The sequence below is a fragment of the Symphalangus syndactylus genome, chromosome 21, assembly GCF_028878055.3.
Source record: "Symphalangus syndactylus isolate Jambi chromosome 21, NHGRI_mSymSyn1-v2.1_pri, whole genome shotgun sequence".
In the NCBI taxonomy this organism is placed as follows: domain Eukaryota; kingdom Metazoa; phylum Chordata; class Mammalia; order Primates; family Hylobatidae; genus Symphalangus; species Symphalangus syndactylus.
Window position 1 is genome coordinate 82,682,043 of NC_072443.2, and position 14,662 is coordinate 82,696,704.

General features: G+C 40.0%; 1 protein-coding gene across 3 annotated transcripts in view; it reads right to left on the bottom strand.

Annotated features, from left to right (window-relative positions):
- Positions 1-14,662, bottom strand: part of PTPRG (protein tyrosine phosphatase receptor type G) — a 751,407-nt gene that overhangs the window by 552,891 nt on the left and 183,854 nt on the right. For all 3 annotated transcript variants that reach the window (XM_055259569.2, XM_063630796.1, XM_063630795.1), the window contains exon 2: positions 13,381-13,485. In XM_055259569.2, the coding sequence (XP_055115544.1) occupies positions 13,381-13,485 (105 nt within the window). The remainder of the gene's footprint in view (positions 1-13,380; positions 13,486-14,662) is intronic.

Below are 14,662 nucleotides of genomic sequence, written 5' to 3' on the forward strand. Positions count from 1 at the left end.
TGCACACCCTGCTAAAAAGAAGAACATCAGCCTAACATTTGGAACGAGGGGGAAGGGTGGGACAGAGAAAAACAGTTTCCAGGAGGAAAAGTGGCCAACAATAATTGGGGCAGAGCTACTAAACGATGCCTTTGGGAGCAGCAAAATTTCATGCAGCTTTAAGAAGAAGGTTGTTTTCCTCCCCCAGAAAAAGGCTTTCAAGCTGGAAGAATGTGGATCAACATAAATAGGAAATCTGGATGAAGTGCCTTCCCAAGTCCAAGGAAACTCTCAATATCAACTCAATTCAAGAAATGGGTTGCAGAAATCAAAACTACAGTGAGATACCATGTCATGCCAGTCAGAATGAAGGTTTTTCTTTTTTTTTTTTTTGAGGTGGAGTCTTGCTCTGTTGCCCAGGCTGGAGTGCAATGGCACAATCTCAGCTCACTGCAACCTCCACCTCCAGGGTTCAAGCAATTCTCCTGCTTCAGCCTCCCAAGTAGCTGGGTTACAGGTATCCACCACCACGCCTGGCTAATTTTTTTGTATTTTTAGTAGAGATGAAGTTTCACCATGTTGGCCAGGCTTGTTGTGAACTCCTGACTTCAAGTGATCTGCCCACCTCAACCTCCCAAAGTGCTGGGATTACAGGCATGAGCCACCATGCCCGGCCAGAATGATGATTATTAGAAAGTCAAGAAACAACAGATACTGGAGAGGCTGCAGAGAAACAGAAATGTTTTTACACTGTTGGTGGGAATGTAAATTAGTGCAATCACTGTGGAAGATGGTGTGGCGATTCCTCAAAGACCTAGAATCAGAAATACCATTTGACCCAGCAATCCCATTACTGGGTATACACCCAAAGGAATATAAATCATTCTGTTATAAAGATACATGCATGCCTATGTTCATTGCAGCACTATGCACAATAGCAAAGACAAGCAATCAACCCAAATGCCTATCAATGATAGACTAAAGAAAATGTAGTACAAATACACCATGGAGTACTATGCAGCCGTACAAAGGAATGAGATCCTTCATTCATGTCCTTTGCAGGGACATGAATGAAGCTGGAAGCCATCATCCTCAGCAAACTAATGCAGGAACAGAAAACCAAACACTGCATGTTCTCACTTATAAGAGGGAGCTGAACAAAGAGAACACATGGACATAGGGAAAAGAACAACACACACTGGGGCCTGGAGAGCAGGGAGGGGGTGAGGGAGAGCATCAGGAAGAATAGCTAATGCATGCTGGGCTTAATACCTAGGTGATGGGTTGATAGGTGCAGCAAATCACCAGGCACACATTTACCTTTGTAACAAACCTGCACATCCTGTACAAGTACCCCTGAACTTAAAATAAAATTTAAAAAAACAAAGGAATAGGTTGCAGAGTATAATACATATCCCAAAACTCTACCAAGTCAGGCCTATCACTCTGAAATTCCCTCCAAGTCATGATAAGCAGAAATGAAACTTAAATCATTTAACAAATCAGAGATAATAATCAGTCACAGCGGATGGTACAGAGTGGGTTTACAGGTATAAGGTAGGATTTTTACAAGGTCCCAAAATAGGAGAAGAAGTTCCCAGGGCAGTGAGAAAAGGGGAACAAAAGGGATTGGGCCAAGTATTCATTTAAAGATTTTAAACAATCTGTATGGCTATACCAAACCAGCACTTACAATGAGCCATAACTTTTGAACTAGGATACTATTTTCCCTCATTTTAAAACCATTTCTAGGAATTATTATACCCTTTGTCATTTTCAAATCACACATATAGTTTGATTATATAGCACAAAACAAGAGGCTTTTCAATCCTGCCAAAATGGTGATATCTCCTACAGAAAGACTTATTTTGCCATATTGGAAAGCCAGCTGTACTACTGCTAAGATAAAATTTTTCTTTAAACTGGCCCACTTCTTATAAAATCTCAAATATGATTTAATAGGAAATACAACACATCAAAACAGAAAACTAGCATGGCTTGCCAGACATGGCGGGTACCAGGGTATAATGAAATCCACAAGATCAAATTCTAAGATACTCTTCCAGCAGACTGAGCCCAGTCCTATCTCTTCTTGATAAAAACAGGTATGAGCAAGTGACAGAGAGATGTTAAAGACCTATTAGTACAAAACTCACTTTCTCCTTGATTTACACAAAAAAAAAAACTCAAGAAGAAATGACTTTATTATGTGAAAGTCAAATATTTGTATCACTGCAGAGTCACAGAGTCATTTTTCACATGACATAAAAATCCCAATGAATACTACACTCATGGAATACATTGTTAGTATTCTTATTATTTTTATTATTTTTGAGACAGGGTCTCACTCTGTCATGCAGGCTGGGAATGCAGCCTTGACTGGGTTCAGGCGATCCTCCCACCTCAGCCTTCCGAGTAGCTGGGACTTACAGGCGTGAGCTACCGTGCCCAGGTAATTTTTTCATTTTTTTGTAGAGACAAGGCCTCACTCTGTTTCCCAGGCTGGTCTCCAACTCCTCGGCTCAAGTGATCCTCCCACCTCAGCCTCCCAAAGTGTTGAGATTACAGGTGTGAGCCACTACACCCAGTGGAAAACATTATTATATACTATAGTGACATGAATGAAAAGTGAGAATTCGGCCGGGCGCGGTGGCTCACGCTTGTAATCCCAGCACTTTGGGAGGCCAAGGCGGGCGGATCACGAGGTCAGGAGATCGAGACCACGGCGAAACCCCGTCTCTACTAAAATACAAAAAAATTAGCCGGGTGTGGTGGCGGGCGCCTGTAGTCCCAGCTACTCGGAGAGGCTGAGGCAGGAGAATGGCGTGAACCCGGGAGGTGGAGCTTGCAGTGAGCCGAGATTGCGCCACTGCACTCCAGCCTGGTGGACAGCGCGAGACTCTGTCTCAAAAAAAAAAAAAGAAAAGAAAAGTGAGAATTCCTGAAGTTATTAGAAAGCATTTCTCAAGAAGGCAAAGTTCTATGTTATATACACACCGCTGGTAAGTTTTTAACCTACACAAGTTATCAGTTACATAACAGAAAATGGGCCTTAAAGTAAACGAAACATAAGACAGTTAAGTTTTAACAGCAAGAAAGCCAACCAAGAAGATAACCACCCTTAATGTAGCTGATCTCAAACAGGGTCATAGGAGATCACCAGCTGAGAGAGAGAAGTGATGGTCATTTCAAGATCAGCCAACACTGAAACTAACACCACCACTTTACACTCAAAGAACATGCCAGGTGGACTGTACACAACAGTATCATATAAGACTATTGCATAGGGACAAGATTATACTTCAGCTTGTGACTGAGTTACTTTCTTCGCTTAAATGAACAGTGAGAAAATTCAGTCTTTAAGCATATATTAGACACTTATTCCAACTACATATTGGCAATTCTAAAAGTTCACAATCCAGTGAAACGGGTCCTCCTTACGTTCTTCTGCTACCAAGACCACCCCACCAAGAGAAGGCACAAGATAAAGAATGAGAGTTCAATTCAAATTGATAATTTCAACATGAAGCCGAGCGTGGTGGCACTTTGGGAGGCTGAGGCGGGCGGATCACTTGAGGTCGGGAGTTCGAGACCAGCCTGGCCAATGTGGTGAAACCCCATCTCTACTAAAATATACAAAAATTAGCCAGACGTGGTGGCGCACGCCTGTAGTCCTAGCTACTCAGGAGGCTGAGACAAGAGAATTGTTTGAACACAGCAGGCAGAGGTTGCAGTGAGCTAAGATTGTGCCACTTCACTCCAGCCTGGGCAACAGAGTGAAACTCTGTCTCAAAAATAATAATAATAAAATAAAATAATTTCAACATGGGAAATTTCAGCCAATAAAATATTATAAAGTAGGATATACACCAACAATATGTTATTTACCAAACAAAATCCTACATAAGTAGTTTAACAATATCCAGAGGGAAAGACAGAAAGTCCCCCTGTTTTATATCATCAGAAGGTGGGTTTTAGCCGGGTGGGTACCCGGACTCATGCCTGTAATCCCAGCACTTTAAAAGGCTAAATCGGGAATACTGCTTGAGCCCAGGAGTTTGAGATCGGCCTGGCCAACATAGTGAAATTCCAACTCTACAAAAATTAGCCGGGTATGGTAGTGTGCGCCTATAGTCAGTCCCAGGCACTTCAGCCTGGGTGACAGAGTGAGACCTTGTCTCAAAAAATGGAAAAAAAGAAAGAAAGAAAATAGAAGTGGGTGGGCTTTATGAATCAAAACAGATATAATGAAAGAGAACGTTTTTTTAGGTTATAAAGGAAAACTGGTAGCCCTTAAGTAAATCACAAAGCACAAACGAATCACTGTGCTCCAATTATAACACATGTATTCAGCTAGGTGTATTTTTCCTTTGAACCTTTAAATTAATCATGTCCTTCCACTCACATGCACAACCCTCTCCCCAAAGAAGGTAGTTTCAAAGAAGAGAACATCGTCCTTTTAAATTTATAACCAAGAAAAAAGATGTTTGACTCTGATTCATCACAGATATGAAAAAAATATATTTATATACAACTTCCGTATGCCTTGTGTTGACGCAATAAATTTATAGATTAATGAATATTAGGATTTATGTTATGTTAAAGTAAATATTGACCTTATCGTTGGCTGGGTCAATATTTACTGCTTTACTCAATAAATCTTGATGTTCGTTTCAAACTAAGTCAATATCAGTTCATTAATTTCTGCATGGTTCATATCAGCATTTTATAAAAATTTGAAATGCCACTGAAAACGTTTCACCTAAAAAATTTAGATACAGCCAATTAAAGAGACAAAAAGGTTTTTGCTTTCCTTCTGGCTTCTCTTTTAGGTTTTTCTTTTCTTTCTCTCCCCCTCAAAATTGTTACAAAGAAAACTGCCTGAATTTGATACCATTTAGCCATCTATTCTAAAATAAAAAGGTCATAAAAAAATATTATGAATCTACTGGTATAAGAAATTGAAATATTCTAGATATGCTTCTATGAAATATTAAAATATTATAGAAATGTAAGTATTAAAAGGCAGTATCTCTCATTTCTCAATGATAACCGCAATTAACTTTTGGGTGTAGTCTCTGGATTTTTCAGCTTTATTCATTAATGGGATCATATTACCCATATTACTTTAATACATCCTGTAGTTCAACCTCCTCCATTTTGGTGGATGTTCAGGTAAGCATTTCATTGTAAGCATGTATTATAATTACCCAAGTCCCTATTTTGGTCACTTAGGCTGTTAAACTCAATGCTACTTTGGAGACATGCACATGTGTTTCAGAAAGACAAATTCTGAGACGCAGAAGTGCTGGATGAAAGATGAGCAATATTTAACATTTTCACAAATATTGCCAAAAAGCCCTCCTCCATAAAGGCTCCATCACCCCACTACCTTCAGAGTCACTTTAAAACCCAAAATCTCAGTATTCCATTTACCCATGTTTTAAATACCCCATCACAGCAACAATTGAAATTGTTACCACTGATATGTACCACTTGATACCAACACAGCACTAAACAATATTTCATCTTACTGCTAGACTTTTCCAACGGTCACAGGGCCCCTAGGGAATGTATTCATGTCCTCTGATAATATATTAATACATTAGCATCCATTAACTTTACAATCACTTGTGAAACCACCTCCAGAAAGAAAATGCCAAGAAACTTTAGAACTCAGGTGCCAAGGATGAAAGTTTAAAAAAAAATAAGAAAAGAACTCTAAGTAGAGAGAACAACGTCTTTCAAACACTGGAGAGGAAATTCCCAAACTTGGCCAAGTATTGAAAAATCCTCCAGGTACCTTAAGCATATGGCAACACATTTTTCTCCTTTGTACATAAAGTTCTGATTAGTATGTGACCATATGTGTTTTTTCTTACACCATCTATCCTTGGAACCACACATCAACTATAAAAGAAAAATAGTACCTGTAGGAAGCAACAGTTTATTCTATAATTTGTTCTCTACCTTGAAGCCCTCCTATCCAAAAACATTAGGTAGAAACAGGGAAATACAATGACTAATTACAGACAAAGGTTCTGTTCAAAGAGCATGAACTCTAAAGCGCATAAGAAATACAGACAAAACACTGTAACGCATCTTAAATAGGTTCTAGTCAAAATTCTTTATATTTTCAACCAACCCACCACTCCTCATTTACTTATTTCAAAACAAATGCAAAGCCATCTTCAGTCATCTTGGAGACAACAATTCATTTTGTCTTCTCCTCCTTGTACAGACGATAATGAATTCCCATGAGCTCTTTTCTTTTCCCTCTCAAATCCCCAGTGATACAGCCCCATCATTTTTCCTCCTGCCCTCTTCCTCCCACTGCCCAGTCCTTAACCCTACAACCAGTGGTCTTAAACATAAAACCAACTGTAGTCCAATTCCAGGTGAAGCTCTTTAATTACTCCCTACCACCCTTAGAAAGAAGTTCTATGTCACTAGTAGAATAATACCATAAAGCTGTCCATAGTCTAACTCCAATCCTCTTCATTAAGCCCTTAACTTTCTCCACCCCACCACATGCTCTAGAGCTTCTGAGCTGCTTCTGGTTCTCTAGTCACTGCCGGAGTCCTCCCGGCTCAAGGCCTATGCGTGTCCCGCAACAGCAATTTTATGGGCAGCTCCTCTGGCCTTTCGCATTTAGCACAACACCTGGCACACAGCAGACAATTAGTAAGTGCAGTAAACAAATAAGTAAAGAACTTCTACTTTAAAACTGTTAGATTAATAGGGATATGTAGAAAAGATAGAAATTAATTGTAAAAATAAATAAAGGGGAGACTGAGGAGTTTAGGCAGAAATGGGTCAGGCTAAGCACCAAGGCAGAGGGAGCCTCTGAGCTGAGACGTGGAGGAAGACTCTCAAGGCTGATCCCTTAGTGGTGTGGTTCCCTCCGATCAGAAGGTCTCTATTAGGGCTGGGCGCGGTGGCTCATGCCTGTAATCCCAGCACTTTGGGAGGCAGGCAGATCACTTGAGGTCACGAGTTCAAGACCAGCCTGGCTAACATGGCGAAACCCCAACTCTACTAAAAATATAAAAATTAGTCGGGCGTGGTGGCACATGCCTGTAATCCCAGACACTCAGTAGGTGGAGGCAGGAGAATAGCTTGAACCCAGGAGGCGGAGGCTGCAGTGAGATGAGATCTGGGCGACAGGCGGAGGTTGTAGTGAGCTGAGATCTGGGCGACAGGGCGAGACTCCATCTCAAAAGAAAAAAAAAAAAAGAAGAAGAAGAAGAAGAAGGTCTCCATTAGGAAGAGAATGTCTCTAAGGAAATGATTCCCTTAAGAGATTTTGGAGGAGGCTTTAGGAGAGAGGCAAATAACACAACAATATTAACATTAAACTTTGAGGTCCTACAGTGCCTTCCATTCTTCTAATGACAAAAGCTGCCTTCTGCAGGCACGTATATTTTGCTTTATCCTGTACAGACATTCTTAAAAATAGGCATGAAAATGTAATTTTAGGAATTTAATTATATGTTAAGTTCACCAGGGGAGCTTGTTATTTAAAGGGCTCCAACAGTGAAACCTTTTGCAAATCACCCACTAATTTATCTGAATTTCATGGCAGGACTCCCCTTAGTAAATTACCAAGGACAGACTCTGGCTTGAGTTAATTTATCCGTCTATCCACTTGTCCACTTGAAAAACATGCACCAAATCTGCACAAAACAAGACACGCTGGCACGCTGCAGGAGAAACAAGGAATTATAAGCAATAATCCTTGTCTTCAAGGATTCTACATTTAGCCGGGGAAATGAGATGCACTCCCAGACACACACACGCATGTTATAAAACAAGATGTTTATATGAACAGTGTAGTGAGGTGGCATATAATGAAGAGTCACATAGGTAATACCTACTCTACTCCAGGGTGGAGGCCAAAAAGTACATACTACAGGTGCCAATAGATATTACCTTTCATACTCAAAGCCATCTCCATTTTACAGCTGAGCAAGTCGTCAAATCTCAGGACAGTTAGAGAGGACCACGGATGGCCCCTGGCTACGGCAGGAATGCCTCTTAGAATAATCCTGCTTGACCTTCACCCAGCCCAATGCCAGAAATGTCTTACAGGGAATTTTGGTCACTGCCTATTTCAATTCTGGATTTCTCTAACAATAAGAAATGGTCCCCTTGTACTGATTCTTAGAAGCTATTTCTACACAGGGGAAAATGAGACAGAGATTATTAAAAATGTGAAAAATGAAACAGAATTAAGTTTAAAAAAAAAAGCAGAGGAAAGGAAGAAACTACCACCTGTTTTTCTCTAGTCTTTGAGGGGCAAGAGAGAAAATAACTTTATATATAAAAATACATCTGGCCGGGTGTGGTGGCTCACACTTGTAATCCCAGCACTTTGGGAGGCCGAGGCAGGCAGATCACCTGAGGTCAGGAGTTCAAGACCAGCCTGGCCAACATGGTGAAACCCCATCTCTACTAAAAATACACAAATTAGCTGGGAGTGTGGTGGTGCACACCTATAATCCCAGGTACTTGAGAGGCTGAGGCATGAGAATTGATTGAACTCAGGAAGCAGTGAGTTGCACTGAGCTGAGATCACGGCACTGCACTCCAGCCTGGGTGACAGAGCAAGATCCTATCTCCAAAAAAAAAAAAAAAAAAAAAAAACCCTCACATCTCTAGTTGAACTTACTCTAGATTTATGATTTATTTTTCATTTCTCTTTCCTGCGTTGACGACCTGCCTAGCATGTGTTACTCTGTGCAATAATTATAGAAGTTCTGGGCAAACTCCAAAATTTATGAGCTACCATCACCTCAAGAAAGACAGAAATATCCTTCAGTTGAGTAAAATTAATAGAAAAGAAATTGTTTTATTATTTCCAATGAGATACTATTAAACTACTGCATTTTTTCAGTACAATTATATATGAAACGTAACTCATTCCCATTTTTGCCTACTATGTTGGTACAAGGAAAAAGAAATCCAAAGACATAAAGCAATCATCAAGTTACATTGCTATTATGTCAACAATAACTTATATTTATGTTCCATTTCATACCTTCTATGATGTTTTCATGTCAAAATCAGATATTATGTCCCCCTTTTTTACTAGCAGATGAAATTAAGATCCAGAGAAACAACGCATCTTCCAATGACCACAAGAGAACTCTAATACTACATATCTCCACGTTCCTCAATAAATAGTTCTCTATGCTAAAGTTACAGGTATTCACAAAGGCATTGTTTGATAGGCCTATAAAGGTAAAGTTTAACATTTCAAAAAATAAATAAGGTATCTGCGTTTTCCTTTTTTTTGAAACACAGTCTTGCTCTGTCGCCCAGGCTGGAGTGCAGTGGCACGATCTCGGCTCACTTCAAGCTCCGCCTCCCAGGTTCACGCCATTCTCCTGCCTCAGCCTCCCGCGTAGCTGGGACTACAGGCGCCCGCCACCTCGCCCGGCTAGGTGTCTGCATTTTCCAAGGTGATGCAGTGAAGTGGAAATAAAGTAGGCTAGTCTTAAAATGAGAAGTGAAAAGTTATACCAGACTAACATCTGCTAAAAACCCAGGCTATTACTATAAGCAGGAGTTGGCAAATATTTTCTCTTTTTTTTTTTTTTTTTTTTTTGAGACAGAGTCTTGCTCTGTCACCCAGGCTGGAATATACAGTGGCACAATTTCAACTCACTGCAACCTCCACCTCCCAGGTTCAAGCAATTCTATTGCCTCAGCCGCCCAAGTAGCTGGGATTATAGGTGCCCACCACCACACCCAGCTAATTTTCATATTTTTAGTAGAAATGGGGTTTCACCATGTTGGCTGGTCTCAAACTCCTGACCTCGTGATCTGCCCGCCTCGGCCTCCCAAAGTGCTGGGATTACAGGCGTGAGCCACTGTGCCCAGCTAGCAAACTTTTTCTGTATGAGGCCAGATATAGTAATATTCTAGGCTTTTCACCAGTACTAGATATTTAATATTCAATATTACTAGATATTCAATATTACTGGAATAGTAACATTCTAGGTCTCTGTCACAACCACTCAGTTCTGCAACTGTCGCACAAAAGCAGCCACAGATAATATGCAATGTGATGGGTGTGCCTGTGTTCCAGTAGAATTTATTTTACAAAACACAGCTGCAGTTTGTAGTTTGCCGACCAGTGAACTTGACGATAGTCTGCTTAACCCTCATGCCCAAATCCCAAATAGGCACCCCTTGAGAATTATGGCTGAGAGAATCTAACTTGTTCAGCACTCAGAACTATCCAGTCATCACCTACTGTCAATTGCGACACTTGTGCATTCCACCAACATTAATTGCAGCAAAAGTAATAATAACAGTCTCAAAAATAAGCAAGAAATAATATTAACTACTTACTTTATGCCAGAGACTATGTTAACATTTTCTTTTTTTTTTTTCTGAGACAGAGTCATGCTATGTCACCCAGGCTGGAGTGCAGTGGGCGCGATCTTGGCTCACTGCAAGCTCCGCCTCCTGGGTTCACGCCATTCTGCTGCCTCAGCCTCCCCAGCAGCTGGGACTACAGGCGCCCGCCGCCACGCCTGGCTAATTTTATTTTGTATTTTTAGTAGAGACGGGATTTCACCATGTTAGCCAGGATGGTCTCCATCTCCTGACCTCGCGATCCGCCCACCTCGGCCTCCCAAAGTGCTGGGATTACAGGCGTGAGCCACCGTGCCCAGCCTATGTTAATGTTTTCACAAACATCATCTCACTGAATCCCCATAACAATCCTATGTGGGAAGTGCTATTAATCATTCCCATGTCACAGTTTTCCAACATCATCAAGATATTAACAAAACTTCGCTTTGAACTATGGTTTGTCTATATGACTTCAAAATTCATACTCTCACACACTGCACCCCTAAAGCACCCATGGCATTCTTAGGAGGAAATAAGACAAATCAGAGAATTTGAGGCCTCAGATTAAAATCTAGACTATTAAAGCAATCTTTCAGGAACTGCCTGCTTCATTTTGCTAAATTTAGAAACATTTCCCTCATAAAAAATGAGCCTTTTTTTTTTGTCATTCCCACTTTTCAAGCAGCGTTTATATCCAGAGGACTATGCCTGCAGCTAATAGTCCCACATCTCATTTGCTGTGGTTTTAAGGTGCTGGTCTGATGTACCCAAAGTAACAGGCCCCAACTCTTACTTCTTCCTGGCCTTTTTTACACATTGGCCAAATGCTAAGTAATGCCTATGATGAACTCCAAGCCTTCTTGACATGAGAACCAATACTGCACCACGTCAGCATGAGCCAACCACAGATACTGTCAAATTGTCAGGACGAATTGTTGCAAGATAAGAACAGTTGATATCTGTCCCATTCTATTCTTCTTTTAGTCTTATTTTTTTCCATTATGCCTAACAAATGACTTCATTCATTCTTCCAAACCAGTCCACATCCTTCCAAGCAATTCCTCAAATGACTCTCCTATCTGATTTCTAGGAAGAAAATCAACTAGAACAAGGGTTCACAAACTGTATAACCTGTGGACCCTATCCAAGCAGCCACCTGTTTTTGCACAGCCTGCAAAGCAAGAATGGTTTGTATATTTTTTAATGAATGAAAAAAAATCAAAAGAAGAATATTTCCTGACACATGAAAATTATAAAATTCAAATTCCAGTATTCATAAGTAAATTTTTATCAGAGCACAGCCAGTCTGTCCAGAATTGTCAGTGGGTACTTTTAAGCTACAATGGCAGAGTTGGGAGGTTGCAACAAAGACAATGTGGCTTTTGATGTTTGTTACCTGGATTTTTTCAGAAAAAGTGTGCCAACTCTTGAATTTGAACTATTAGCCCTTCTACTACTGGAGGCAACACCCAAATTCAGACACAATGCATTCCAGAAATACAAAATGGAGACTTCTGAAGTCTACCAAAGTTAAGGACATCAACAATCACTCCATCACAAAGATGGCACCACTTATGGTCATTCTTAACTACATATTGGGAAAAGTTTAAGGGCTTTCATCTCTTCACTGCCATTTGCAATTGGACATGCTAATGGGATATAACTTCCAATTTCCTGACTAACAGCATTATTATTCTAAATTGATGAACTGTAAATAGCAAGCCACTTTGTGCCTCCTCCTGACTGATGTCAGAGCCACAGAGTACAAAATGATAAATTTTCTTTGGGTTTCTTGGCAAGATGCTATATATATGTAATTTTGGCTTTCATCTGCCAATTTACTTCATTTATCAGAAATGGTGACAAAAAGCGTCTAATTAGATAATTCTAATCACAAGGTACTGGGTGTAATGGAAGACTTCAGAATCACTATCTGTTCACTGCAAAACAAAACAGATAGGCTATTCTCCCTGCAGGGGCAGCAGATTTATCAATAGACAAAAGGATGCAAAAAGCCAATAGATAAGGTATAATTAAAGATCAGACCTATAAATTTTACACTGACATAAATTTAACAGGACTTGCTGGGAGAAATTCAGGATTTAAACTCCAGCATCATTATGAAAAGAATACTTTCAGTTCTATATGCAACAACATTGCATAATACATAGATTTATTATTAAGACTAATACTCCATGCCTCCAAGCTCTTTCATAGAAGGAGTTTGAATTATTCAGTGCCAAAGTAATTTCCAAAGTGGTCTATCTTACTCAAGCATTCCTTCTTAATTAGCTTTAATACATTTTCCATATATTTTTGAGCATCAAAAATCTCTTCTAGAAAAAACAATCCACCTGTCATATTTTGGGAGTTGTGGGAAGCCTAATCCAGAAAAGTCTATCCCTAGTTTTAGGTCTTCATTTTTGTCCCCTTAAAATGTAAGAAAATTATTTGCAATGTAACATCCAACATAGTTAGAACAGTGCTCTCTCCCTTCATTAGCTCAAAGGGTAAAAGTAAAAATAAAAATGAAAAGGACTGCAGATTACCATCGAGTAGACAGCTAAAATATATTCAAAGAACAAGATGTGATTTAAAAATAAAGTTGCATTTCTTGGCTTAGAGCCTAATAGAGCATTCTGATATCTGATGTTTGTAATGTTTAGCAGACATTTAGCAGCTCAAGACTAGCCATATATTTTCTGCTCTCTGAAATCACAGCCCCTGAAAAAACAGAAAAGACAAGACTACGTCTTTCAGAAAATTACAAGTTTGGTACAATAACTCATTAACAGTAAAGTTCAGAAATAAATGCAAATTGAGGGGAAAACAGGTTGAGGAAACAGGTGGTAGAGATAAATTAAGGTACTTATCACCTTGAGGAAAAACAGGCTCGAATATTTCAACTTTTAGTGAACTACGAAAGATTTGAGCAAACAGAACTCAGGCATGAAAGTGATTCAAAGTGTGCTTTCAAGTGAGTTGAATGGGATGTTAACTGGCACGTGTGATCTCCATTAGAACAACTGGACTTACCAGAGTAGGCCCAGTATGGGTCACCTGAAGCCTTGCGCCTGCGGATCTGCACTGCGCTGCCGCGTCTATTCTCGTGCAGGGCCCCAACGTAGCCTTCTGTCAACGCTGAAAGACAGGGAGATCCACAGTGAGACAAAGGCAGCACGCCACTGGACACAGGAAGGGTGTCAAATGAACATCATTGGGTGATTTCGCAGAATCATAGTCCTTGAGGATGACTGACTAGAACCAACTTATTTTACCAAAAAAAAAAAATAATAACTATAGGAAAGTCCAAATTATTATTATTAATATTAGGAATCGTTGACAAGGAACCTTTACTTTGTGCCAAGAAGTGCAGTACACTAAGCACTTCATATACATTATCTTATTTGATCTGCAAAACACCACCAAGCAGTACAAACAGTGATCCCAATAAAGGGGCCCTTTTATGGATAAGCAAACTGAAGCTTCAACAACAGAAAGAAATTTAACTTGACCAAGGTCATACATACAACTAACTGGTAGACTTCGGTTCCAACTGCATGTATAAGTTTATGACATGTGTGTAAAGACCCTCGGGCCCCAGTTGATATTTACAGAGCCAGGGTCATTCTATCTCTTTTACAGATGGAGGAACTAAGGAGCAGAGACACAAAGTAACTGGCCCCAGGTCACACAGTAGGTATGCAGTAGATGAGAAAACCAGACTTAAGCATTCCTGCATCAAAGCCAGCCACCCAAACACAGGACAATCTGAAACCTAGGAGACTCCTCGTGATTGGTACCAGTCTTCCACATCCTTTGGGCCACTAACAGTCACCTGTGGTACCAGAAGATATGAAACAAGAAACCCTCCAAGGCCCACAATGCCCAGAAAAGAAACACTGATTAGTGATGTATATTTGAAATCTCAAAATCATTTCAATCCACCAAGCAACAGCAAAAATAGTACTCTCACCCATTATGGAGAGCTTCCATCTGCCTGCTAAAGCGTTCAAAGCCCTCTCTTCCCAGCTACCTCATGGATGCGAATTTCTTTTGTTGTGAGCCCACACCTGAAAACACTGATGTGTAAGACAACAAATGTCACAGGTGCCTCAAAATCCAAAATGAAATGGAATTATACGCAAACAATATACCCCAGCTGACTATGATAACGTTTAAATGCACCTAAACAAAAGCAAGTGTGCTTTCAAAGAGAAAAAAAAATTTTAAGAAAGTTTTGGGAAGCTGTATATTCAATTGAAGACAAAGATGGGACCAGGAAAACACAACACATTCTGTATTCCAAATTAGCCAA